The 26123-nt window shown below is 44.8% G+C and overlaps 1 protein-coding gene and 1 non-coding gene across 2 annotated transcripts in view; both read right to left on the bottom strand.

The window, feature by feature from the left end:
* Positions 1-3114: 3114 nt before the first annotated feature.
* LOC123571470 (U7 small nuclear RNA) lies at positions 3115-3176 on the bottom strand. The gene has a single exon (XR_006695628.1). It is a non-coding gene; the product is annotated as a U7 small nuclear RNA (small nuclear RNA).
* A 2816-nt stretch (positions 3177-5992) lies between these two features.
* The window catches only part of SYAP1 (synapse associated protein 1), a 48012-nt gene continuing 27881 nt past the window's right edge, over positions 5993-26123 (bottom strand). Inside the window, exons 6-9 of the mRNA XM_005595526.5 lie at positions 18276-18424; positions 16653-16711; positions 16065-16212; positions 5993-11467 (exon numbers count right to left, since the gene is read on the bottom strand). Of these exons, the coding sequence (XP_005595583.1) occupies positions 11340-11467; positions 16065-16212; positions 16653-16711; positions 18276-18424 (484 nt within the window). The 3' untranslated portion in view covers positions 5993-11339. The remainder of the gene's footprint in view (positions 11468-16064; positions 16213-16652; positions 16712-18275; positions 18425-26123) is intronic.

The following is a 26123-nucleotide window of genomic DNA, read 5'->3' as shown; positions in this document are numbered from 1 at the left end:
TATGTTGTTTTTATTTTCCACTTTACTAAGTAATGGTAGTTATTTTCATAAGTGGTTAATACATTTGGTACTCCCCAGGAGAGGAACTGCTTGCTGGGCAAAGAGAAGTACATATTCAACTTTTCATTGAAGTAATGCCAGTTTTGGCTTTCTTCCAAAGAGATTGTGCCAGTATATAGTCGCGCCAATAGCATGTCAATGTTCCTGTTGTTTCACATGCTTACTAACTCTTGATATTTTCAGACTTCTTTTTTTTTTTTTTTTTTTTTTTTTGGAGATGGGGTCTCACTCTGTCGCCCAGGTTGGAGTGCAGTGGCATGATCTCAGCTTCCTGCAACCTCTGCCTCCCAGGTTCAAGTGGTTCTCCCACCACAGTCTCCCAAGCAGCTGGGACTACAGGCGTGCACCACCATGCCCAGCTAATTTTTTGTATTTTAGTAGAGATGGGGTTTCATCATGTTGCCCAGGCTGGCCTCGAACTCCTGAGTTCAGGCAGTCTGCCCACCTCAGCCTCCCAAAGTCCTAGGATTGATTACAGGCGTGAGCCACTGAGCCCAGCCTTCAGACTTCTACATTTTTGACTATCTGATGGGTGTAAAATGTATCACTTAAAATATTTGCACACAATTCCATCGTGTGGATGAACAATCATTTGTTCGAATCAAGGTTCTGGTGTACGACATATAGGTAGCTGCCAATTTTTCTGTTGTATACTCAAAGCAGTGCTTGTCTAATTACTTCCTTAGCATGAATTCCAATAGTAGAAATGTTGGGTTAAATGTTCCTCACATTTAACATTTTGATGCTTGTTACCCGACTGCCATTTGGAAAGATTTAACAATTTTACATTCCCATTTACAGTATTTTTATGCTTTTTCCCCATCCCTGTGTCAAAATTAGGTATTAAAAGAAATCTACAAAAATTAGCTGGGCATGGTGGCTGGTGCCTGTAATCCCACTACTCCAGAGGCTGAGGCAGGAGAACCGCTTGAACCCTGGAGGCAGAGGTTGCAGTGAGTGGAGATCGCACCACTGCACTCCAGCCTGGGCGACAGAGCGAGACTCTGTCTCAAAAAAAAAACAAAAAAAAAACAAAAAATTCTAAAGGATGCATGTCCTTAATTTTAGAAGTCAAATTACACAAGGCTTTTAAAACAACGGAGACCCCTGACCAGTGCTTCTCTCTCTGTAACTACCAATGGGTTCATTTTACCCACTGCCCAGATAGAGCCGATTTATCAAAACAAGGGAATTGTAATAGAGTTTAATTCACACAGAGCTGGCCGAACAGGAGACCGGAGTTTTATTATTACTGTGAATAGAAAATATCTTGGGCCCCCAAAATCACTAAGCTGAAGGGAAAATTCAAGCTGGGAACTGCTCAGGGCAAACTTGCCTCCCATTCTATTCAAAGCCATCCCGCTGCTCACTGAGATAAATGCATATCCGATTGCCTCCTTTGGAAAAGCTAATCAGAAACTCAATGCAAACCATTGTCTCTCACCTACTTGTGACCTGAAAGCCCTCTCCCTGCTTGGAGTTGTCACCTTTTGATTCCACTTGTCCCGCCTTTCCGGACCAAACCAATGTTCATCTTACATATGTTGATTGGTGTCTCATGTCTCCCTAAAATGTACAAAACCAAGCTGTGCTCTGACCACTTTGGGCACATGTCGTCAGGACCTCCTGAGACTGTATCATGGGCACCCATCCTCAACCTTGGCAAAATAAAATTTCTAAATTAACTGAGGCCTGTCTCAGATTTTTGAGGTTCACTTTACTTAAGTCAGTCTCCCTGAAGATTTGGAAACTGAGGTTTTTAAAGGATAATTTGGTGGGTAGAGGGCTAAGGAGTGGGGAGCGCTGATTGGTCAGGTCAGAGATGAAATCCTAGGGAGTCAGTCGAAGCTGTCCTCTAGCAATGAGTCGGTTCCTGGGTGGGGACCACAACACCAGATGAGCCAGTTTATTGATCTGGGTGGCGCCAGCTAGTCCATTCAGTGCAGGGACTGAAAAATATCTTGAACACCAACCTTAGGTTTTACGGTAGTGGGTAGTGATGTTATCCCTAGGAGCAATTGAGGAGGTTTAGAATCCTGTGGCCTCTAGCTGCAAGACTCCAGAACCATAATTTATTTTTTAATTTTTATTTATTTATTTATTTTTGAGACAGAGTTTCACTCTTGTTGCCCAGTCTGCAGTGCAATGGCACTACCTCGGCTCGCTGCAACCTCTGCCTCCCAGGTTCAAGCGATTCTCCTGCCTCAGCCTCCTGAGTAGTTGGGATTACAGGCACCCGCCACCACGCCCGGCTAATTTTTGTATTTTTAGTAGAGACGGGGTTTCACCATGTTGGCCAGGCTGGTCTCGAACTCCTGACCTCAGGTGATCCGCCCACCTCAGTCTCCCAAAGTGCTGGGATTACAGGGGTGAGCCACCGTGCCCAGGCTATTTTTCTTTTATTATTATTATTTTTTCCTTTTTTTTTTTTTTTTTTTTGAGACGGAGTCTCGCTCTGTAGCCCAGGTTGGAGTGCAGTGGCCGGATCTCAGCTCACTGCAAGCTCCGCCTCCCGGGTTCACGCCATTCTCCTGCCTCAGCCTCCGAAGTAGCTGGAACTACAGGCGCCCGCCACCTTGCCCGGCTAGTTTTTTGTATTTTTTAGTAGAGACAGGGTTTCACCGTGTTAGCCAGGATGGTCTCGATCTCCTGACCTCGTGATCCGCCCGTCTCGGCCTCCCAAAGTGCTGGGATTACAGGCTTGAGCCACCGCGCCCGGCCTTTTTTTTTTTTTTTTTTTTTTTTTTTTTTTTTTTTTTGAGACGGAGTCTCGCTCTGTCGCCCAGGCTCGAGTGCAGTGGCGCCATTTCGGCTCACTGCAAGCTCCGCCTCCCGGGTTTACGCCATTCTCCTGCCTCAGCCTCCCAAGTAGCTGGGACTACAGGCGTCCAACACCAAGCCCGGCTAATTTTTTTTGTATATTTGGTAGAGACGGGGTTTCACCGTGTAAGCCAGGATGGTCTCGATCTCCTGACCTAGTGATCCTCCCGCCTCGGCCTCCCAAAGTGCTGGGATTACAGGCATGAGCCACCGCACCCGGCTATTTTTACTTTCTTGGGCTTTCCAGTAAAGACCAGAAAACCTGCTAGATAAATTCTAAAACAGCTGTAACACTAAACCATAATATTGTGGCTAATTTGTTAGTCCTACAAAGGCAGTCTGGTTCCCACGCAAGAATGGGGTTTGTTTCAGGAAAGGGCTGTTATAATTTGTGTCAAAGTTAAATTATAAACTAAGTTCTTCCCAAAGTTAGTTTGGCCTATGCCCAGGAATGAACACAGAAGCAAGATGGAGTCAGTTAGGTCAAATCTACACACTGCCATAACTGTCTCACTGTTATAATTTTTGCAAAGGCCGTTTCACATCCCCAATTCCCACTTCCCAGGAGCCATTTACAACTCTTAGCAGTTTTGTCTGTTTGCATCTATGTCTCATAACAATATGCTTACGCCACTTGCCCTTGATTTTCAGTTGTAGATTGTGCATAGACTGCAAATTGCCCACTCTGATACCAGCTTTTCCTCAGCCTTCAGAGCTATTGCACCTCCAGAATTCCTGAGCCTTTCCAGGCTTCTGAAGCATGAAAGTGTTCTTGTTATCACTTGACTGTTGCTGGCCCTTCTGTTTTTGTCACTATGAATTTACAGCTTTTCTTTTCATTCCTTTATTGTCATTCAGTGGGGTTTGTGGATGGAGTGGCGATAAATGCATATATTTGTGTGAAAACCTAAGATATTGTACATTTCAGAAAACTAAAAAACCAAACCCCACTTTAAAAACAGAACTAAAACAGTATTTATTTTACAAAGGCCTCTTTAAAAATAGGATGACATTTTAGACACAGGTTGTTAAAAAACGTGCAGTCCAACCCTTTCATTGTACTGTTAAAGAAGCTGAGTGTGTCAGGCTGAGTATTTTCACCAAGTTTCCTGACTTTCCACTCGAATCTCTTTCCCCAGCCCCATGGTTCTCAATCTTGGCTGCTGTTACAAAGTCTTGGAGAGTTTCAAACAACCCTGTACCCTCAGGGCTACATCCCCCGCCAAATAAATCAGTCTCTCTGCAGGGGAGCCTGGGCATCAGTAGCACCTGGACTTGCCAGGAGGTCCTACTGTGCAGCCATGCTTGAGGATGACTACCTGCTGCCAGGAGATTGACCAGTTTAGCCCCATTTCTAAAAGCATGGTAATGTGGACATCAAGACATCCATCACAAGCTCATTATTATTTGTTTCAGACAGGGTCTGGCTCTGTTGCCCAGGCTGGAGTGCAGTGGCCTGATCACAGCTCACTGCAATCTCCTCCTCCCGGGCTCAAGCCATCCTCCCACCTCAGCCTCCCGAATAGCTGGGATTCCAGGTGCCCGCCATCACGCCTGGTTAATTTTTTTTTTTAAATACAGACGGGCTTTCATCCTGTTGCCCAGGCTGGTCTCTAACTCCTGAGTTCAAGTGATCTGCCCACCTTGGTCTCCGAAAGTGTTGGGATTACAGGCGTGAGCCTCTGTGCCTGGCCTACTTTTATTAATTACCTTTGTGTGTTATCCAGATTTTTTTTTTTTTTGAGACGGAGTCTCGCACTGTCACCCAGGCTGTAGTGTAACGGCATGATGTCGGCTCACTGCAACCTCTGCCTCCCGGTTCACGCGATTCTCCTGCCTAAGCCTCCCGAGTAGCTGGAATTACAGGAGCACACCACCACACCCGGCTAATTTTTTGTATTTTTAGTAGAGATGGGGTTTCACTATGTTGGCCAGACTGGTCTCAAACTCCTGACCTTGTGATCCGCCCACCTTGGCCTCCCAAAGTGCTGAGATTACAGGCGTGAGCCACCACACCCGGCCCCAGATTTAAAATAGTATCTATTTTCATGCCTCAATTTCACAAGCATGTATTCTGTTAATCCAATTAACAATGAACACTCAACAATTTTGTTAGTGGCATCAATATGGTGTTCTTGTGCCACAGTCCTTTGATAGTGGCATATTATTTAGCTCAGTTCTCACATGCCACTTATACCCTAAAGCAAATCTCCATGAAACAGTTTAAAATTGCTGAGTGATGTAGTCATTTTGCTATATCAGGATGTTTTCATTGTCTAAGTGCAGTAATGGCAGAGAACATTACGCACTTTATGGCTACTATGCTGATTATAGCTGGACACTGGATACTGTAGGAGTAGTTACTCGAAACCTCCATTATGATGAATTGATCTATTATCTCTATTTATTAGGTCATAGGAGCTGGTTAACGTCGCTGAGTTTTAGCTCTGGCCAGCAAAAAGCACAGTCACTGTTTATTATGGTTAGCAGGGAAGAACAAGAAAAATCACTACGGGCCGGGCGCGGTGGCTCAAGCCTGTAATCCCAGCACTTTGGGAGGCCGAGACGGGTGGATCACGAGGTCAGGAGATCGAGACCATCCTGGTTAACATGGTGAAACCCCGTCTCTACTAAAAAATACAAAAAACTAGCCGGGCGAGGTGGCGGACGCCTGTAGTCCCAGCTACTCGGGAAGCTGAGGCAGGAGAATGGCGTGAACCCGGGAGGCGGAGCTTGCAGTGAGCTGAGATCCGGCCACTGCACTCCAGCCTGGGTGACAGCGCGAGACTCCGTCTCAAAAAAAAAGAAAAAAGAAAAATCACTACGTATTATCACTCCTTGGGGGCGGGTGGCAGTGAAGGAAAAATCCCACAACAGCCTTGGAATACCAGAGCTACTGACTGTGGGTTAGAATGGTCTTTCATTATGAAGGACAACCCATTGAATTTGAGAAGTCTACAGTGAAAGTAAAATGTGTTCTTAAAATGCAATACTATCTCGAGGCAGTTTTAATTCTAACAATAGGAGCCTACATACCAGATGGCTTTGAAATATTTACAGGTCCTCTTTATCTGAAATTTTAGTTACCCAGGAACAACCATTATAACTTATACCTTGCCACTAAAAGTAAGGTTTATTTATTCAGAAAAAAAGGGTAATACAATTTTTCATTTTGAAATAAATCAGGATGCATTGAATAAATGCTGTTTTAAAAGCCATACTTTCAACAACTGAAATCATAGATGGCTTTATCTAAGTAAATCCCTTAGTGTGAAGACCAGATAAATCATTTGATGATTTGTGAGAAGTATGTAACTGCATGTGATTAAAGCTTCATGTGTATTTGTCATGTCATGACTCGGTAGTTTAGCCTACAGAAGTAATCATTCATTAAAATGGCCCATCTTCTCCACAATAAAACTGATTATAAACCATATCAAAATTTCTGCCACTTTTGGTCAGGCGTAGTGGCTCATGCCTGTAATCCCAGCACTGTGGAAGGCCGAGGCAGATGGATCACCTGAGCTCAGAAGTTCAAGACCAGCCTGAGCAACATGGGGAGACACCCATCTCTACAAAAAATACAAAAAGTAGCCAGGTGTGGTGGTGTGTGCCTGTGGTCCCAGGTACTCAGGAGGCTGAGGCGGGAGGATCCCTTGAGCCTGGGAGGCAGAGGCTGCAGTGAGCTGAGATCCCACCACTGTACTCCAGACCGGGTGACACAGTGAGACCCTGTCTCAAAAAAAAAAAAAAAAAAAAAAAAAAATTCTACCACTCATGCCTGTGATCCCAGCACTTTGGGAGGGCGAGGTGGGCGGATCACCTGAGGCCAGGAGTTCAAGACCAGCCTGGCCAACATGGTGAAACCCCATCTCTACTAAAAATACAAAAATTAGCCAGGTGTGGTGGCACAGGCCTATAATCCCAGCTACTCTGGAGGCTGAGGCAGAAGAATCACTTGAACCCAGGAGGCAGAGGTTGCAGTGAGACGAGACGAGATTGTGGCCATTGCACTCCAGCCAGGGAAACAGAGTGAGCCTCCATCTCAAAAAAAAAAAAAAAAAGAAAAAAGAAAAAAGAAAAAAAAGTTGAAAACTAAATTTGCTAAAATTAAATGTGCCTAATTTTCCTAATTAAAAAATGTTTATCTTTACTTAAAACTGGAGGGGGATATCTCACTATTACTAGAAAGAGTAACTATATAAAATAATTTGAATTACTGATGCACATTCAGAGTCCTGGTTTTTAATACCAAAAAGCCATCAAGGCCGGGCGCGGTGGCTCACGCCTGTAATCCCAGCACTTTGGGAGGCCCAGGCAGGCGGATCACCTGAGGTTGGGAGTTCAAGACCAGCCTGACCAACATGGTGAAACCCTGTCTCTACTAAAAATACAAAAATTAGCCGGGTGTGGTGGTGCATGCCTGTAATCCCAGCTACTAGGGAGGCTGAGGCAGGAGAATTTCTTGAACTTGGGAGCCAGAGGTTTCAGTGAGCCGAGACTGCACCATTACACTCCAGCCCAGGCAACAGTGTGAGGCTCTGTTTCAAAAAAGAAAAAAAAAAAGCTGTCAAACAGGCAAATAAAATACTGCAAGTCAGACATAATCATAAGATTTCTGCTGAAACCTTTTAAATGTCTTGAAATCCTATTTTTAACAATATTTTGATTAAAGCAAATCATCTTGATTACAATAGTGCATCTTAAATCACTGGGAGTACAAGTGTAATTGCTGCTTTATCTCTGAAATGGTGTTTCTCTAGTTTTTTTTTTTTTCAAAAATTACCAATTAAGGTCGGCACGGTGGTTCACGCCTGTAATCCCAGCACTTTGGGAGGTCAAGGCGGGCGGATCATTTGAGATCAGGAGCTCGAGACCAGCCTGGCCAACACAGTGAAACCCCATCTCTGCTAAAAATACAAAAAAATTAGCCGGGCATGGTGGTGGGTGCCTGTAATCCCAGCTACTCCGGAGGCTGAGGCAGGAGAATCGCTTGAACTTGGGAGGTGGAGGTTGCAGTGAGCCGAGATCAAGCCACTGCACTCCAGTCTGGACGACAGAACAAGACTGTCTCCAAAACAAAACAAAACAAAATAAAACAAGGCCTGATTTACCAAGAATATTTCTCATCCCCCTAAAAACTTGCCCCCCCCCCCCCTTTTTTGAAACAGGGTCTCTGTCACCCAGACTGGAGTGCAGTGGCATGATCACGGCTCACTACAGCCTGGATCTCCTGGGCTCAAGCGATTCTCCTGCCTCAGCCTTCCAAGTAGCTAGGACCACAGGTGCGGGCTACCATGCCTGGCTCATTTGTACTTTTGTAGAGGCAAGGGTCTCCCTATGTTGCCCAGGCTGGTCTTGAACTCCTGAGCTCAAGTAATCTGCCTGCCTCAGCCTCCCAAAGTGCTGGGATTACAGGTGTGAGCCACCACGCCCAGCCCTTGGGTCTCTTTAATTTTGGTAGTATAGAAATAATCGGAACCTCAGAGAAGACACCTGTAATGCCAACTAGAAAAACACTGCTGCAAAGGACATCTAGTGGAAGGGTAAAAAGTAAAAAGCAGTAGAAACCTCAGCTTCCCTGAGAGCATATTAGATCAGTGCTTCCCAAACTGTAAATAAAGTCCATTCTCATCCCCTGGGGGTTCTTGGTAACATCAACTGGTCTGGGGCAGGCTTGAGATGGTGCATTTCTAACATACTACCAGGCCATGGCCGAGCTACACTGGTTCCTGAGCCACACTCTGAGCAGTGAGGCATAATCTCCATAGTGTGATGTTCATATTTTAGCATTTTATTAAGTTTTACAGGTTTTCATGCTCGGTATATCTTGGTGGCTAATCCCTGGGCATGTAATAAATACTTAGAAATTTTCTACCAAACATGGTGATAAATTATTTTGCTCTTTAAAGGAATAACACTTATTACCTATATAATTTACTAAAGCAGAACATTTTACTCCTTGATGAATCCATAAAAATACAGCATAACTGTATTCTTACAGTATGTACAAAATCTTATTTTATCCTTTTATTTTCACAGGGCAATGCATAATTAGGTTGTTTTTAAATATAAAATTGATAGCAATAACTGTCACACACCTCTATTGTCATTTTAGGGTTTTTCTCTTTCTCTGATACTTTTTTTGGTGTGTTTATTCAACATTTATCAATAAGAATTTTAGTGCATTCACTAAGAGCCAAGCACCGACACATCCTGATATGCTTCCATCTAGGACTTTTAGCTGCTTAAACACATTTAACATGCCTCTTTTCCTCCAGCAAACTCTATTTTTTAAAAAAAAAAAGAAACTCTTTCCTGCAATGAGATTATTTCAGAAGTTGCCAGTCATCTTGGAACCCAAACTCAGTAATAAGCAACTGTGGGACCACAAGTGGAAACCTTTTGATGATGGGGCCAGTGGTTTCATGGAATACACGGGTTTACTGCTATAACCCAAGAGACTCCAGTTGAGACAGTCTGGCTCATTCAGACACATGCATCCGCAACTATGAACAGGAGTAATGCCTGGACCCATACCCAGTTCTCCTGTTGACTCTATCTTTGCCAAAGGACTACTGACTAGTTTTAATGGGGCCAAGAACACAAATATGTATATTTTTCTTATAAAGAAACATTTTAATTCTATTCCCCTTTATGTAATAAAGGCTTCTTGAAAAACATGAAAGGTTTGGCGAGCAAATACTTAGGAAGTTTTCTGACATTAAACCACCTTGTTCATTCATTCATTCATTCATTCATTCATTCATTTTTGAGACAGAGTCTCACTCTGTCACCCAGGCTGGAGTGCAGTGGCGTGATCTCAGCTCACTGCAACCTCCACCTCCCAGGTTCAAGTGATTCTCCTGCCTCAGCCTCCTCACCTTGTTCTTTAAAAATAATCATATTCTATGAACATGTGTCTGCTGGTGTAGCAGAAACAGAAGGATTAATCAATAAAGTCCTAGAAGGTGAACTCGGAGGAACACAATTTTATGAAGATTCAGTTTAAGACAAAGCTCAAACATTTGTATGTGGTGATGATTAAAACAAGAACAACAACAACAACAACAACAAAAAACAAGAACAACAGCCTTGCAGGGGAATGAGCTTCTGAAGGTTATTATAATAGAAAAAGGATGGAAGGTCCTACTTTGTATAAAAACTGTGATGTAAAATTTCTGGTATAGTTTAAAAATAAAAGAAAGAAAAGGCCCCAGAGAAAAACAAATATTTTCACACAGTTTTTTTTTTTTTTTTTTTTTTTTTTTGAGACTGAGTCTCGCTTTATCGCCCAGGCTAGAGTGCAGTGGCACCATTTCGGCTCACTGCAACCTCTGCCTCCTGGGTTCAAGAGATTCTCCTGCCTCAGCCTCCCTAGCAGCTGGGATTACAGGCGCCCGCCACCATGACCGGCTAATTTTTGTATTTTTAATAGAGACAGGGTTTCACTATGTTGGCCAGGCTGATCTTGAACTCCTGACCTCCAGCGATCTACCCACCTCGGCCTCCCAAAGAGCTGGGATTACAGGCCTGAGCCACCACGCCTGGCCTGCACAGTATTTCTTAATGTAAAATTGTGTGATGTTTATATCATTAAAATCAACTTATTTATTTTATCTTTTGGCTTTCAGGTGGAATTTTATTTTTTATTTTATTTTTTTTTTGAGACTGAGTCTGGCTCTGTCGCCCAGGCTGGAGTGCAGTGGCCGGATCTCAGCTCACTGCAAGCTCCGCCTCCCGGGTTCACGCCATTCTCCTGCCTCAGCCTCCGGAGTAGCTGGGACCACAGGCGCCCGCCACCTCGCCCGGCTAGTTTTTTGTATTTTTTAGTAGAGACGGGGTTTCACCGTGTTAGCCAGGATGGTCTCGATCTCCTGACCTTGTGATCCGCCCGTCTCAGCCTCCCAAAGTGCTGGGATTACAGGCTTGAGCCACCGTGCCCGGCTCAGGTGGAATTTTAGAAAATACCTGGCAAGCGAATAGTTCTGAAAGTGCTTCCTCTTAAGTTCTTTGGTATAATTTGGTCATTTTGATAGTAATCAACCCATTAAGTAGGTACTTTAACACCCACATATCAATTAAAATGGAATGTAGAGTACAGATATTTAGAAAACCATGACTGAGGAATAAATTGTATTTTTGACCTCATGGAAAACAGAACTCTAAAATTTTACTTATGTTTCTGTGGTAAAGATAGCCATACTGCCTACGAGGACATCTCTAACTCTATTTATACTAAAGAAACGTTCTACAAAACATCTCTTTCTGATTATTAGAAGTAACTGTTCTATATACTTTTTTAAAGTAGAAGAGGCAAGTTTCAACCTGAAAAAAGGGTAATTTTGAATTTCATAAAGTTATACTTTTTTATGCCTTCTGATTCAGTGAGCGTCAACATCTAGAATTTAATGTCAGTTTGCAGACTGTTAAGGATTATTATTCTATTTCAGGAACAGCTAATTTTCCTCTTGAAGCATTTTCTCTATTTCCTTATCCCAGTTTTCATCTCGTTTTTCAGATTCTGTCACCACTTCATATTCTTGAAGTTCCTGCTGCAGTTCTTTTTCCCAATCTGCAGAATCCTCTAAAAGAAACAAAGGAGAAGAAAAAGATTCTCTCTGAATTCGTACTGCTAGTGTTCACAATTCGGTCCATCTCAATTACCTACGTAAAGGCCTAGCTGCCGTAATTTTTAACATCTCAGCCTTCATTACTGTGTGTGCTCAGAAAAACTCAGTAAATTTTAAGTGACCAAGGATAAATACAATTAGAAAGATGTATCTGTTAATGTAGAAGCAAAGGTATCAGATGTCATCAATATATTTTGGGTATTATTTTGCTTTCCCTATGCCTCTGCTTTTCCTTTTATTTAAATGGGTAATTGATAATTAATACTTGGTTGCAAGTTAATTTTTACCACTACCAATGATGATGATGGTAGCAAAAGCAGCTAATGTTTATTGAGCACTTACTGAGCTGGGCACTGGCCTAACTGCTTTCTGTGTATCATGCTTTTCATCCTTAGAACAGTCCATGGACAAGGTATTACTATTAGCCACATCTTACAGATGGGGAAATGGAGACTTAGGAGAGGTTAAGCAACTTGGCCAAGATCACACCGTTTGACAGCGACAGATGTAAGAATGGAACCAAATCTGCAGGCTCCACAGTCTATGCTTAACCACTATGCAGACAAAGAGTTGTCTCCTTAAGAGTGGAGACAGACACCGGGGTCTGAAGTCAGCCTGGACTCTCTGATGGTGTTCTGACTGGAGCTCTCACACTGGTCTTTCACGTTGAGATGTAGAGCTGCAACTTTCTGTGTGGACACTCAATATACCTGTGTGTGTGTGGGATAATGCATCTGCTATGTAATGTTATAAAACAAACTGGCTATTTAAAAAGTAAAGCTAAGATTCATTTTTGTCTTTTGTTTTTTGAGACAGAGTCTCACTCTGTTGCCCAGGCTGGAGTGCAATGGTATGGTCTCGGCTCACTGCAACCTCTACCTCCCAGATTCAAGCGATTCTCCTGCCTCAGCCTCCCAAGTAGCTGGGATTACAGGTGCCGCCACCATGCCCAGCTACTTTTTGTATTTTTTTTTTTTTTTTGAGACAGAGTCTCGTTCTGTCGCCCAGGCTGGAGTGCAGTGGTGCAATCTCGGCTCACTGCTAGCTCCGCCTCCTGGGTTCACGCCATTCTCCTGCCTCAGCCTCCCGCGTAGCTGGGACTACAGGCGCCCACCACCAGGCCAGGCTAATTTTTTTTGTATTTTTAGTAGAGACGGGGTTTCACCATGTTAGCCAGGATGGTCTCGATCTCCTGACCGCGTGATCTGCCTGCCTTGGCCTCCCAAAGTGCTGGGATTACAGGCGTGAACCACCGCGCCCGGCTTGTCTTTAAAAATAAACCTTAAACTTAGCTATAGAGAAAACAAAAAATGAAATGCTTTAATTGTTCTACAGCAGCAACCTCAAAGGAAAAGACACCCTGTGTTATGCAGGAAGCCACCAATTTCACAAATATTTATTAGGGTGCTTACTGAGTGCTAAGTTCCATGTTAGGTACTGTAGGGGGATAGAAAGACAATGTGTAACTGCCCTTGGGGAGCTTATAATTTAGTCCTGGAGCCAAGACATATAATAAATAAAAGACTATTGGGGCCAGGCATGGTGGCTCATGCCTGTAATACCAGCACTTTGGGAGGCCGAGGCAGACAGAGCACTAGAGACCAGGAGTTCGAGACCAGCCCACCAACATAGCGATACAAAAAATACAAAAATTAGCCCGGTGTGGTGGTGTGCGCCTGTAGTCCCAGCTACTTGGGAGGCTGAGGCAGGAGAATTGCTTCAACCTGGAAGGTGGAGGTTGTAGTGAGTCACAGTTGTGCCACTGCACTCCAGCCTGGGCAACAGAGTAAGACTCCATTTCAAAAAAAAGAAAAGAAAAAAAAAAAAAGGTTGTTGGGCTGCGTGTGGTGGCACATACCTGTAATTCTAGCACTTAGAGACACTGAGGTGGGAGGATTGCTTGAGCCCAAGAGTTTGAGATCAGCCTGGGCAATCCGGCAAGACTCCACCTCTATAAAAAATTTAAAAAATTAGCCTGATGTGGTGGCACAGGTCTGTAGTCCCAGCTGCACTGGAGCCTGAGGTGGGAGGATGGTGTGAGCCTAGGAGTTTGAGGCTGCAGTGAGCTATGATGGCACTATTGCACTTCAGCCTGGGTGACAGAGTGACACCCTATCTCAAAAAGAAAACTGGTTTTTTTTTTTTTTTTTGAGACGGAGTCTCGCTCTGTCGCCCAGGCTGGAGTGCAGTGGCTGGATCTCAGCTCACTGTAAGCTCCGCCTCCCGGGTTTACGCCATTCTCCTGCCTCAGCCTCCCGAGTAGCTGGGACTACAGGCGCCCGCCACCTCGCCCAGCTAGTTTTTTTGTACTTTTTAGTAGAGACGGGGTTTCACCGTGTTAGCCAGGATGGTCTCGATCTCCTGACCTCGTGATCCGCCCGTCTCGGCCTCCCAAAGTGCTGGGATTACAGGCTTGAGCCACCGCGCCTGGCCGAAAAACTGGTTTTTAAAAGCAGCCTGGTCCTTCCCAGAAGCAATGCTCTTTTGGCATGCAGCAGCTGGGAAAAGAATCTTCCATGTACATGTCTACAGTCAAGCAGAACGCTAGCTTTTAAAAATTTATTATTATTATTATTTTGAGATGAAGTCTTGCTCTGTCACTCAGGTTGGAGTGCAGTGGCGCGATATCGGCTCACTGCAACCTCCACCTCCCAGGTTCAAGTGATCGTCCCACCTCGGCGTCCTCCTGAGTAGCTAGAATTATAGACGTGAGCCACTGCACCAGGTCCAAACATTTATTATTATTTATTTATTTTTGAGACGGAGTCTCGCTCTGTCACTCAGGCTGGAGTGCAGTGGCACGATCTCGGCTCGCCGCAAGCTCCGCCTCCTCGATTCACGCCATTCTCCTGCCTCAGCCTCCCGAGAAGCTGGGACTACAGGCGCCTGCCACCACGCCCGGCTAATTTATTTTGTATTTTTAGTAAAGACGGGGTTTCACCATGTTAGCCAGTATGGTCTCTATCTCCTGACCTCGTGATCTGCCTGCCTTGGCCTACCAAAGTGCTGGGATTACAGGCGTGAGCCACTGTGCCCGGCTGCCAAAAATTTATTTTATTAAATTTTTCAGACACAGGGTCTTGCTCTGTGTCCCAGTCTGGAGTGCAGTTGTGTGATCATAGCTTGCTGTAGCCTTCAAGTCCTGGCTCAGCTGGGTGCGGTGGCTCACATCTGTAATCCCAGCACTTTGGGAGGCCAAGGCAGGTGGATCACCTGAGGTTGCGAGTTCGAGACCAGCCTAACATGGTGAAACCCCATCTCTAGTAAAAATACAAAAATTAGCGGGCATGGTGGCATGTGCCTGTAATCCCAGCTACTCGGGAGGTTGAGGCAGGAGAATCGCTTGAACCCAGGAGGCAGAGGTTGCGGTGAGCTGAGATCGTGCCATTGCACTCCGGCCTGGGTGACAGAAACTCTGTCTTTAAAAAAAAAAAAAAAAATTATCCTGGGCTCAAGTGATCCTCCTGCCTCAGCCTCCTGAGTAGCTGGGACCATAGGCACGTGACAACATACCAGCAAAATGCCAGCTTTTAAAGCAGAAGGCTGGAGGGCAGTATCTCCATGTGCCCAGGGGTACATGCCCTCACCCCATTCCTAGTTACATGTCCTTGGGGCTGAGATGCCCTGGGTGAATTACTTAACCTCTCTGAGTCTCAGGCTTTCCCCTTTACATTGGGGGTTTCATCAGAGGAGCTCTATAGTCACACCAGACTCCCTAACCCTTTGATTTGCTTCTGTGAGTGCTTAAGGCAGAAGGACATGAGTGAGGTCTGGTCATGTTTGTTAGACTCCACCTTCTAGTAGGGAACAGAATATCAATTTTATTTATTTATTTATTTGAGACAGGGTCTCACTCTGTCGCCCAGGCTGGAATGCAGTGGTGTGATCACGGCTTACTGCAACCTGGAGCTCCTGGGCTCAAGCCATCCTTCCACCTCAGCCTCCCGAATAGCTGGGACCACAGGCCCATGCCGCCATGCCGGGCTAATTTTTGTATTTTTGGTAGAGACAGGGTTTTGCAGTGTTGGCCAGGCTGGTCTCAAACTCCTGACCTCAAGCAATCCACCCGCCTCGGCCTCTCAAAGTGCTGGGATTATAAGCATGAGCCACCGCGTCCAGTAAGAATAAATTTTTTTTTTTTTTTTTTTTTTTTTGAGACAGAGTCTTGCTTTGTCGCCCAGGCTGGGGTGCAGTGGCCGGATCTCAGCTCACTGCAAGCTCCGCCTCCCGGGTTTAGACCATTCTCCTGCCTCAGCCTCCCGAGTAGCTGGGACTACAGGCGCCCGCCACCTCGCCCGGCTAGTTTTTTGTATTTTTTAGTAGAGACGGGGTTTCACCGTGTTAGCCAGGATGGTCTCGATCTCCTGACCTCGTGATCCGCCCGTCTCGGCCTCCCAAAGTGCTGGGATTACAGGCTTGAGCCACCGCGCCCGGCCAAGAATCAATTTTGATGCAAAATTTACAAGATTGTGCACTGGCTTCAGAATAACAATTTTCTACAATTGGCTTTGGAATTAGGGAGGTGAATAGTTTCTTTGTTTTGTTTTTTACCTTCCAGTACAGCTGTCTCTTCTTGCTTTTTGTCAAGCACTAGTTGCTCCATTTCTTTCCTTAGATCTTCCTGATTTAAGTTACAGGCATCGAAGGCATCACTGACAAACTCAGAAACACCTGGGCTAGTAGAAATTTCTTCCTCATCCTGAAATGCAACAAATGAGCTCTTGAAATGGTTTGCTAAGCGACATTTGTGTTATTCTGGTTTGCTACTGTCTCACAATTTAATGCCATGCTATTTTTATTTCTTTTCTCCGTGAGCTGTAAGACAATGAGCACTGCTCTCCAACCTTCTAACATGCAGTTGCTTGGTAACTACATGAGTTACCACCTGAGGCTATTATTCTCCCTCACAGCTTGAATCACTCCAACCGTTCTCTCCAATCCCTGATGAGCACATCTAGAATTACATATGCCAGTAAATCACCCTCAAGTCTCAGCCATAGTTCCTTGACTATTCAAGTACCAGATGCTGCTTCTTCCAAACCCATATTCATACACAGTTTTAAATGGTATCAGAGATAGTTAACACAGTTACTTTATTTCCAGATATCAACTACTAGGTACAATGTAAAACTGGATTACCTCTTGAGTTTTAAGCTGAGATTTGATTACAACGGGTGGCGTTTTGGGCCGTACTGCCTCTAAGAAGTGAGAATAAGAGAGACAATAATTGCTTGGTTCAGTTCTGAATATATATTATAATCACAGTAAAATATCCACAAGTATTATGATACTAAATAATTTTCAGAAATGAATTTTTATGTTATGCTTTCAGCTTTTCTTAAGTTATAAGAAACAGCCATGGTGAAACCATCTCAACCTCTTACTTTGGGGATATTTTTATCTATCTACCTACCTATCTATTCATTTATTTGTTTTTAGACATGGAGTGTCAGTATGTTGCCCAGGCTGGACTCAAACTTCTGGGCTCAAGTGATCCTCCTGCCTCAGCCTTCTGGGGATATTTTTAACATGTCATCATATTCAATACTCCTTATATAAAATTTCCAGCAGGAAATAATTTTTAACTACAGTGTGAGCAAAATTCATTGAAGAATAGTTCTGTACTTTTTTAGGATAATGAGGATTAAGTTACTTATCAAGTTTGCCTGCTGACATGAGTGCTAGAAAAAGGCAGTCTTTATGGAATACTGTCATAAGTCCATTTTGTTAAGGCAGTATTTGATAAAATGGAATTTTCCAACAAAATGAACATAAATGCTAAAGAATGATAGACAATTGGGATGCATGTTAACACTGATATACAAAATGACAAATTTTCCTGTGTAGAGCAACTTCACTCCATTTCGCTGACACTAAGAGCAGTGTCGGATCCTGTCCTAGTATTCTATATAACCTGTACCTCAGGACATGCTGTTTTGCTTAATCATTTAAAATTCCGTGAATGAAATCACCCCGCTTCTCGTGGGATGCATGTCCAGTTGTAATGAGTACCTACTATACACAGCAGGTACTCACTAAAAATTTAAAATATGACACAAAATGTGTTTCTTGTTTTAATTATTACAGATTTCAAACAGCTGCCATTATTATACAACACATTCCCACAACCAGTGGTAAGTTAGTGTCACAATGAGTCCAATGTTCATCAGTGCCTAGCTCAGAACTAGATAGATCCTTGTAACTTGGAGTGGAATGGAGCTTTGTTCTGCTCTATAGACTACATGCACTGGAGAAACATCAGGTTGAAAGAAACAAAAAGGAGGCGGACTGAATCAGAGTAGGGGACAGAAGTATAAAGAATCACATGGTTAAGGGCCAAAAATGAGAGGTGGGGAAGATGACAGATGTTTGAGAGAGAAAAAAAAAGAAAAAAAAACTCGCCAGGCACAGTGGCTCATGCCTGTAAGTCCCAGCTACTTGGGAAGCTGAGGCAGGAGGATCGCTTGAGTCTAGGAGTTTGAGGACAGCCTGGGCAACATAGTGAGACCCGTGTCTAAAAAAAAAACAAAAATAAAAACAAGGAATGAGAAAGGAGATAAGCAAAGTAAAGGAAAGCTTGGGGAAGACATGATTGAGATGGGTTAGAGAGAAGGCAGTAAGAGAAAAATGAAGATTTCCTCCAGGAGGAAAATAATTTTTCCCTAAGACAATGACATTTCTGGTATGTATAAAAGGTCAAGCTCATTTGAGTCTCTAAGAACAATGTTTTCTGTAGAGTGCTGTCTTCTACCCGGAATGTACCTGTCAGCGGCAAATCCTGCTCTCTGCCATTGCTCTTCTCCTCCTTCCCTGCGGCCTGCTGTTGGGCGGCCAGGGCCGTGAGCTGGGCTGACTGCTTAATCAGGGAGACGCGGTAAAAGTAGTTCCTCCAGAACACTTCTTCCTTCACACTTTTAAAGAAAGGCAAATTAGAACAGTGGAAAAAGGCAAAATTAAAAATGAATAAAAAGCAGATAGACAAGAACACATTTGAGAACGTACAAAGACAAGTGCACGCAGGGGTTATTTGTTGTAGAGGGGACTGGAGTAGATGATTTGCAGGAGCACTTTCAAAGCTGAGTGAGGTTCAGAGGGGGTTCGTACTGGCTTTAACAATTTTTTTTTTGACACGGAGTCTTGCTCTGTTGCCCATGTTGGAGTGCAGTGGTGTGATCTCAGCTCACTGCAACCTCTGTCTCCTGGGTTCCAACAATTCTCTTGCCTCAGCCTCCTGAGTAGCTGGGATTATAGGTCGCCGTGACCATGCCCAGCTAATTTTTGCATTTTTAGTAGAGACGGGGTTTCACCATGTTGGCCTGGCTGGTCTCAAACTCCTGACCTCATGATCTGCCCGCCCCAGCCTCCCAAAGTGCTGGGATTACAGGCGTGAGCCACTGCGCCCAGTCCGTATTCGCTTTAGAATTGAAAGCTAACAACAGGATAAACATAACAGCTATCTTCCCCGTAGCAGCAAAATACAAGTTACAGAATACCAATGAAACCTCAACATTTCTTGGTATCTTAATGATACCAATACTGCTCTCAGTAGAAGAAAACAGGGCATTGCTGTGAAACTAGCATAATCAACCTGGGAAACGAGAAGCAGAGTCAGGACTCCACCAATCACTTGCTGTTTCTCAGACAATTAAATGCTTTCCAGCAGTGAGAAGAAAGCATTGTGGCTGTTGTTCCTTATGAAAGAGAATGTTTGGCAGCTTGCTAAACTAGTAACCAGTAACCAGTAAGAGTTAGCAATGGGGTGGGAAATGCTTGATAAAAAGATTGAAGTGCAGTTCAATCTGAAAACTCTTGGTGGTTCTCAAACCTAGCTACCTATTAGAATCACCTGGTGTAATGTGTTGGTGCCCAAGTGGGTCAGGTAAGTGTCCACACAGGGGGGTGGCCTAGAATGGAGAATGAGAACCAAGCAGGGAGAGAAAGGTATTTGAGTAGAGGAGTGAGTGGCAGCAAAAATGACAGATCAGCCACATGCATGGGGAATAAGTAAAAATATTAAAGATAGTAGAAACCAGGTTTCTCACCACCAGAGAGGAGAGTTACAAACATGGGGAGGGAAAAAATGAAAATGATCCCTGTCATGAGGTAGCACCATGAACACATGGTTTTCATTCCACATAGAAATGAGCACACACACATTCCCTGGCTGTGTCCACTGAGAGCATGCAGAGCAGTGGCACCCCAATGGCAATGAGCACACCTAGCATCCAGATCTTGCTTTCTAAATACCAAGATTTAGACTTTCCACTAAAAGGATCCAGAGCTCCCTGGGTAAATGGCCGATTCCAGGGTAAGAGCAGAGGAAGAACACTATCTTGTGCCAGAAAGCAAGGAAACGTGTGAAGAAATGATGGGGACGAGTTAGAAAGACACAAGTCAGTTTGAATAGTCTCCCACTGGCGAAACTGGTAATTTTTTTTTTTGAGACAGGGTCTCACTCTGTCACCCAGGCCAGAGTGCAGTGGCATGAACATGGCTCACTGTGGCCTTGATCTCCCCAGCCCAGGTGATGCTTCTGCCTCAGCCTCCCGGGTAGCTGAGACTACGGGCACATGCCACCATGCCTGGCTAATTTTTTTTTTTTTTTTTGAGATGGAGTCTCACTCTGTCGTCACCCAGGCTGGAGTGCAGTGGCGTGATCTTGGCTCACTGCAATTTCCACCTCCCAGATTCAAGCAATTCTCCTGCCTCAACCTCCCGAGTAGCTGGGATCACAGGCGCCCACCACCACACCCGGCTATGCCCAGCTAATTTTTTGTAGAGATGAGGTTTCACCATGTTGCCCAGGCTAGTCTTGAACTCCTGGGCTCAAGTGATCCTCCCAACTAGGCCTCCCAAAGTGCTGGGATTATAGGTGTGAGCCACCATGCTTGGCCTCAAACTGGTAATAATTTGAGCATGAAAATAAACAACAGCGTCGGATTATAATCCACTGCATGAGTCTGTACAAATATATATACATGGAAAGTCTGATGAACAGAATATTCACAGTTTCAGAGCACATCCCAGAAAAATACTAATTCAAAGAGGAAAAGAGTAACTTTACAGTCAAGAAACCTGGCAAACACCACCTGCATCAAATGACCCAAGTATGAACAGTAATGGGACAAATGGCTGCATGTGCCACCAGACAGCATGCAACAGACAGAAGGAGACTGATGAGACATGAAAACCAAATGTAACCTGTGAGTGTGAACTGGGCTCTTTTGCTAAAAAGGACATTATTGGGATGAATGGAAAAACCTCAATAGGGTCTGAGAGTGAGATGGCAATAATGTGTAAATGATCATTTCCTGATTTGGATGGGCACACTGTGGTCATGTAGGAGAATGCTTGTATAACACTACAGCATTTGGGAGTGATGCAACATTAGGTTTCAAGTGATTTCAAGAAAGTTCTTTATGTTGTATCCCCAATTTTTCTGTAAGTTTGTGTTTCAAAATAATAATAATCATCATCATCATATCATCAATTGATAACTGTGCTCACTTCAGAGAAATTAAATAAAAATCTTGAGGGTTGAATATGAAAAACAAAACTAAAAGCAAAATGGGTCAGGCATGGTGGCCTACATCTGTAGTCCCAATGCTTTGGGAGGCCAAGGGAGGAGGAATGCAAGTTCAGGAGTTTGAGACCAGCCTGGGCAATATGGTGAAATCACATCTCTGCAAAAAATATAAAAATTAGCCAATGTGGTGGCATGTGCCAGTAGTCCCAGCTACTTGGGAGGCTGAGGCAGGAGAACCACTTGAACTCAGCAGGTGGAGGTTGTGGTGAGCCAAGATCGCACCACTGCACTCCAGCCTGGGCAACAGAGTAAGACTCTTTCTCAAAAAAAAAAAAAAAAAAAAAAAAAAAGGCTGGGTGCAGTGGCTCATGCCTGTAATCCCAGCACTTTGGGAAGCCAAGGCAGGCAGATCACCTGAGGTCAGGAGTTTGAGAACAGCCTGGTCAACATGGTGAAACCCCATCTCTATGAAAAATGCAAAAATTAGCCGGGTACACTGCATGCCTGTAGTCTCAGCTACGCAGGAGGCTGAGGCAGGAGAACGGCTTGAACCCAGGAGGTGGAGGTTGCAGTGAGCCAAGATTGTGCCATTGCACTCCAGCCTGGGTAACAATAGAGAAACTCCGTATCCAAAAAAAAAAGAAAAAAGAAAAAAAAGCATAAAAAAAGCACACACATGCACACAAACATGTACACACTCCCTACCCAAGGAATGGCTTTGGTGACCTGCAGGGTGTGTGAAATTTTATTTTTGTTTGTTTTTGCCTGGAAGAGTGGCTCATTTTATGTTCTAATTTTTTTTTTTTTTTTTTTTTTTTTTTTTTTTGGCGAGTAGAAATGACAAAAGGGTAGGAGAATGCCTCTGTATCCAGTTTTTTTTTTTTTTTTTTTGAGACGGAGTCTGGCTCTGTCGCCCAGGCTGGAGTGCAGTGGCGTGATCTCGGCTCACTGCAACCTCCGCTTCCTGGGTTCAAGCGATTCTCCTAACTCAGCCACCCGAGTAGCTGGAACTACAGGCACGTGCCACCATGCCTCGCTAATTTTTTGTATCAGTAGAGGCGGGGTTCCACTGTCTTAGCCAGGATGGTCTAGATCTCCCGACCTCGTGACCCGCCCGCCTCGGCCTCCCAAAATGCTGGGATTACAGGCGTCAGCCACCACGCCTGGTCAATCCCCTGTTTTTTAAGAAGGGATGCAAGGTTCTTAGAATGGGGGGAAAATTGAGAAGAAAGCCTGACAGAAAAATACTTTGAAAAAGTAGAATACGATCAGTGAGTGCTAGGTGTGGTGGTTCATGCCTGTAATCCCAGCACTTTGGGAGGCTGCAGCGGGCAGATCACCTGAGGTCAGGCGAACACCTGAGGTCAGGAGTTCGAGACCAGCCTGGGCAACATGGTGAAACCCCATCTCTACTAAAAATACAAAATTAGCCAGGCGTGGTGGTGCACACCTGTAATCCCAGCTACTTGGGAGGCCAATGCAGGAGAATTGCTTGAACTGGGGAGGCAGATGTTGCAGTGAGCCAAGATGGCGCCATCGCACTCCAGCCTGGGTGACAGAGTGAGACTCTGTCTCAAAAAAAAAAAAAAAAGAAAATCAGTGAGAACTAGCAGAAAACAATAAGACTCAGGCTTGTGAATCTGGACAGAGCTTGTCTTAGATGAGACATCAGAATGCATAGTTGTCACACCTATGAATGGAGAAGCTAGGCCTGGAAGTTAGTGTGTAAGTGATAGAGGCAAAATGCACGATTACCTATACAAGCGAGGACAGGTAACAAGATGGAATTTGCTGCTAGACGCAGCCCCACTTTTATTAATGCCACCAACATTTACCGGTGGAATTATGGTGCCATGTGCATCCGGCACTATGCTAGGTGCTAGGGGAATAAGACAAGTTGTCTGCCATCACGGATGGTCACAGGAATAATAACCTCTCACTTGTTAAGTTCTTACTACATGCCAAGCAGCATTTCCCAAACTGATGTGGCCACACAACTGTTGTAACATCTCTTGGAAGTAGTTCGGCAAGAGGGATATTGGGCTTCATAGCAATTTGTAAAGGATTATAGTTGATCATGAGTTTAGCTGAGCAAACCACAGTATGCTACAGCTGCTAAAAGAGCTCATGAAATCTTAGGCTGCATCAAAAACATACAAGATATGCTATCGTGTGCTTTCTGCAATTAAGACAACGCATTATATTCACTCCTGAGGACTCACTTTAACGATGACACTTACAAACCAAAGGTATTTACAGGCAAATCACCCGGATGGTGAGGGATTATAGAGACTAAGACATCTGGGGGAACTAAGAACTGGGTCTGTTTGTCCTGATAAGTTCCAGGGTCTCAAGCCATTAACACTGGAGCCAAACAAAAGTGAAATGAACCTTCCCAGGAGGTAGTGGGTTGCCTAAATATCTTTGAAATCACTTTTAAGTCTGAGCTCTGTGAAATGCCCAACATGAGACTTAGGTATTCTAGGTACCTATGGTAGATTGTGGGCACTGTTTGCTGTCTTGATTATAAAAACAAACATGTGGACTGCTTTGTTTTCCATAGTCTCTCGAGACCTCTTGATATGAGAGGTGCGGTCAGAGGCACACTGCAGAAATAATCTATGTCACCCTCTGGGGAAGAGTCACAATACAGATGACTACTAAAGGTTCTGAGAAGTCAAGTCCTCTGGTAAAGAAATCCAGGTCTGGCACGGCAGTGGCTCACACCTGTACTCCCAGCATTTTGGGAGGCTGAGGCAGGAAGATCACTTGAGCTCAGGACTTTGAGACCAGCTTAGGCAACAGAGTGAGACCCTGACTCTACAAGAAATGAAAAATTAGATGGGCATGGTGGCATGTGCCTGTAATCCCAGCTATTCATTGGGACGCTGAGGTGGGAGAATTGCTTGAGCCTGGGAGGTTGAGGCTGCAGTGAGCCATGATCACACCACTGTATTCCAGCCAGGGCAACAGAGAGATACCTTCTCTTAAAAAGAAAAAAACTCGGTAGGGCGCGGTGGCTCAAGCCTGTAATCCCAGCACTTTGGGAGGCCGAGACGGGCGGATCACGAGGTCAGGAGACCGAGACCATCCCGGCTAACACGGTGAAACCCCGTCTCTACTAAAAAAAATACAAAAAACTAGCCGGGCGAGGTGGCGGGCGCCTGTAGTCCCAGATACTCGGGAGGCTGAGGTAGGAGAATGGCGTGAACCCGGGAGGCAGAGCTTGCAGTGAGCTGAGATCCGGCCACTGCACTCCAGCCTGGGCGACAGAGCGAGACTCCGTCTCAAAAAAAAAAACAAAAAAAAAAAAAAAAAAGAAAAAAACTCACGGCCGGGTGTGGAGGCTCATGCCTGTAATCCCAGCACTTTGGGAGGCCGAGGCAGGCAGATTGCGAGGTCAAGAGATTGAGACCATACTGGCCAACATGGTGAAACCCCATCTCTACTAAAAATACAAAAATTAGCTGGGTGTGGTGGCATGCACCTGTAGTCCCAGCTACTCAGGAGGCTGAGGCACAGGAGAATCGCTTGAACCCGGGAGGTGGAGGTTGCAGTGAGCCGAGATCGCACACCACACTCCAGCCTGGGTGACAGAGTGAGACTCCGTCTAGAAAGATAAGAAAGATAAGAAAGATAAGACAAGAAAGACAAGAAAGACAGACAGACAGACAGACAGACAGACAGAAAGAAAGAAAGAAAGAAAGAAAGAAAGAAAGAAAGAAAGAAAGAAAGAAAGAAAGAAGAAAATTGAGCACAGCAACTCTCAAACATTTATCTATTTGTGTTCCTGGACAATTTTTTTTTTTTTTTTTTGAGACGGAGTCTCGCTCTGTCGCCCAGGCTGGAGTGCAGTGGTGCCATCTCGGCTCACTGCAAGCTCCGCCTCCCGGGTTCATGCCATTCTCCTGCCTCAGCCTGCCAAGTAGCTGGGACTACAGGCGCCTGCCACCACGCCCGGCTAATTTTTTGTAGTTTTAGTAGAGACGGGGTTTCACCGTGTTAGCCAGGATGGTCTCGATCTCCTGACCTCATGATCCGCCTGCCTCGGCCTCCCAAAGTGCTGGGATTACAGGCGTGAGCCACCGCGCCCGGCCTCCTGGACTATTTTAAGGCATCGTATACTGTGAAAATCCTCTGGGAAACACTGGGCAAATGTCACAGGCCAAGGCCAAGGCAGGAAAGGACTTGTGATTTCCCTACTGTCATCAGAATGAGGGCCTCAGAGGGTGCTTGTGATGTACCAGCAGGACCCCATCTCGGTCACAGCATTAGACTGCCACAGGGAAGGGTTAAGCTACTAATATGCAGTTTGAAATCCAGAGCAAGAGTTTTGTTTTCTAAAGTGTTCCTAGTTAATGATGCATTAACTATCTGTTCAGAAAAAGTGTTTCAAAGGAGCAAAGTTGTGCTTCTGTGTGTCAGGGAGGAGAAGTCTGGAGACCGTATATTTGTGTCTGACAGCTTGTTTTTGTTTTGTTATGGAAATTTTCAACAAAACACACATGGAGCGACTAGAACAATGAAGCCCATGTACCTGTGACCTACCTACCATGAGTATCAGCATTTCACCAGTTGCGTTCCATCTATCTTCCCCTCCCCTGCACACACGCTTTTCTTTGGGAATGGGTTGGAATATTTTTTTTTTTTTTTTTTTTTTTTTTGAGACGGAGTCTCGCTCTGTCGCCCGGGCTGGAGTGCAGTGGCCGGATCTCAGCTCACTGCAAGCTCCGCCTCCCGGGTTTACGCCATTCTCCTGCCTCAGCCTCCCGAGTAGCTGGGACTACAGGCGCCCGCCACCTCGCCCGGCTAGTTTTTTGTATTTTTTAGTAGAGACGGGGTTTCACCGTGTTAGCCAGGATGGTCTCGATCTCCTGACCTCGTGATCCGCCCGTCTCGGCCTCCCAAAGTGCTGGGATTACAGGCTTGAGCCACCGCGCCCGGCCGGGTTGGAATATTTTAAGGCAAATGTGAGACATCACATTCTTTCATTTGTAAATATTTCAGCAAGCATTTCTTTTTCTTTTTCTTTTGAGATGGAGTTTCGCTCTTGCTGCCCAGGCTGGAGTGCAATGGCGTGATCT

Source organism: Macaca fascicularis, chromosome X (genome assembly GCF_037993035.2).
Source record: "Macaca fascicularis isolate 582-1 chromosome X, T2T-MFA8v1.1".
Taxonomy (NCBI): domain Eukaryota; kingdom Metazoa; phylum Chordata; class Mammalia; order Primates; family Cercopithecidae; genus Macaca; species Macaca fascicularis.
The sequence above is the reverse complement of the archived record's forward strand: the minus strand, read 5'-3'. Positions and strand labels throughout refer to the sequence as shown.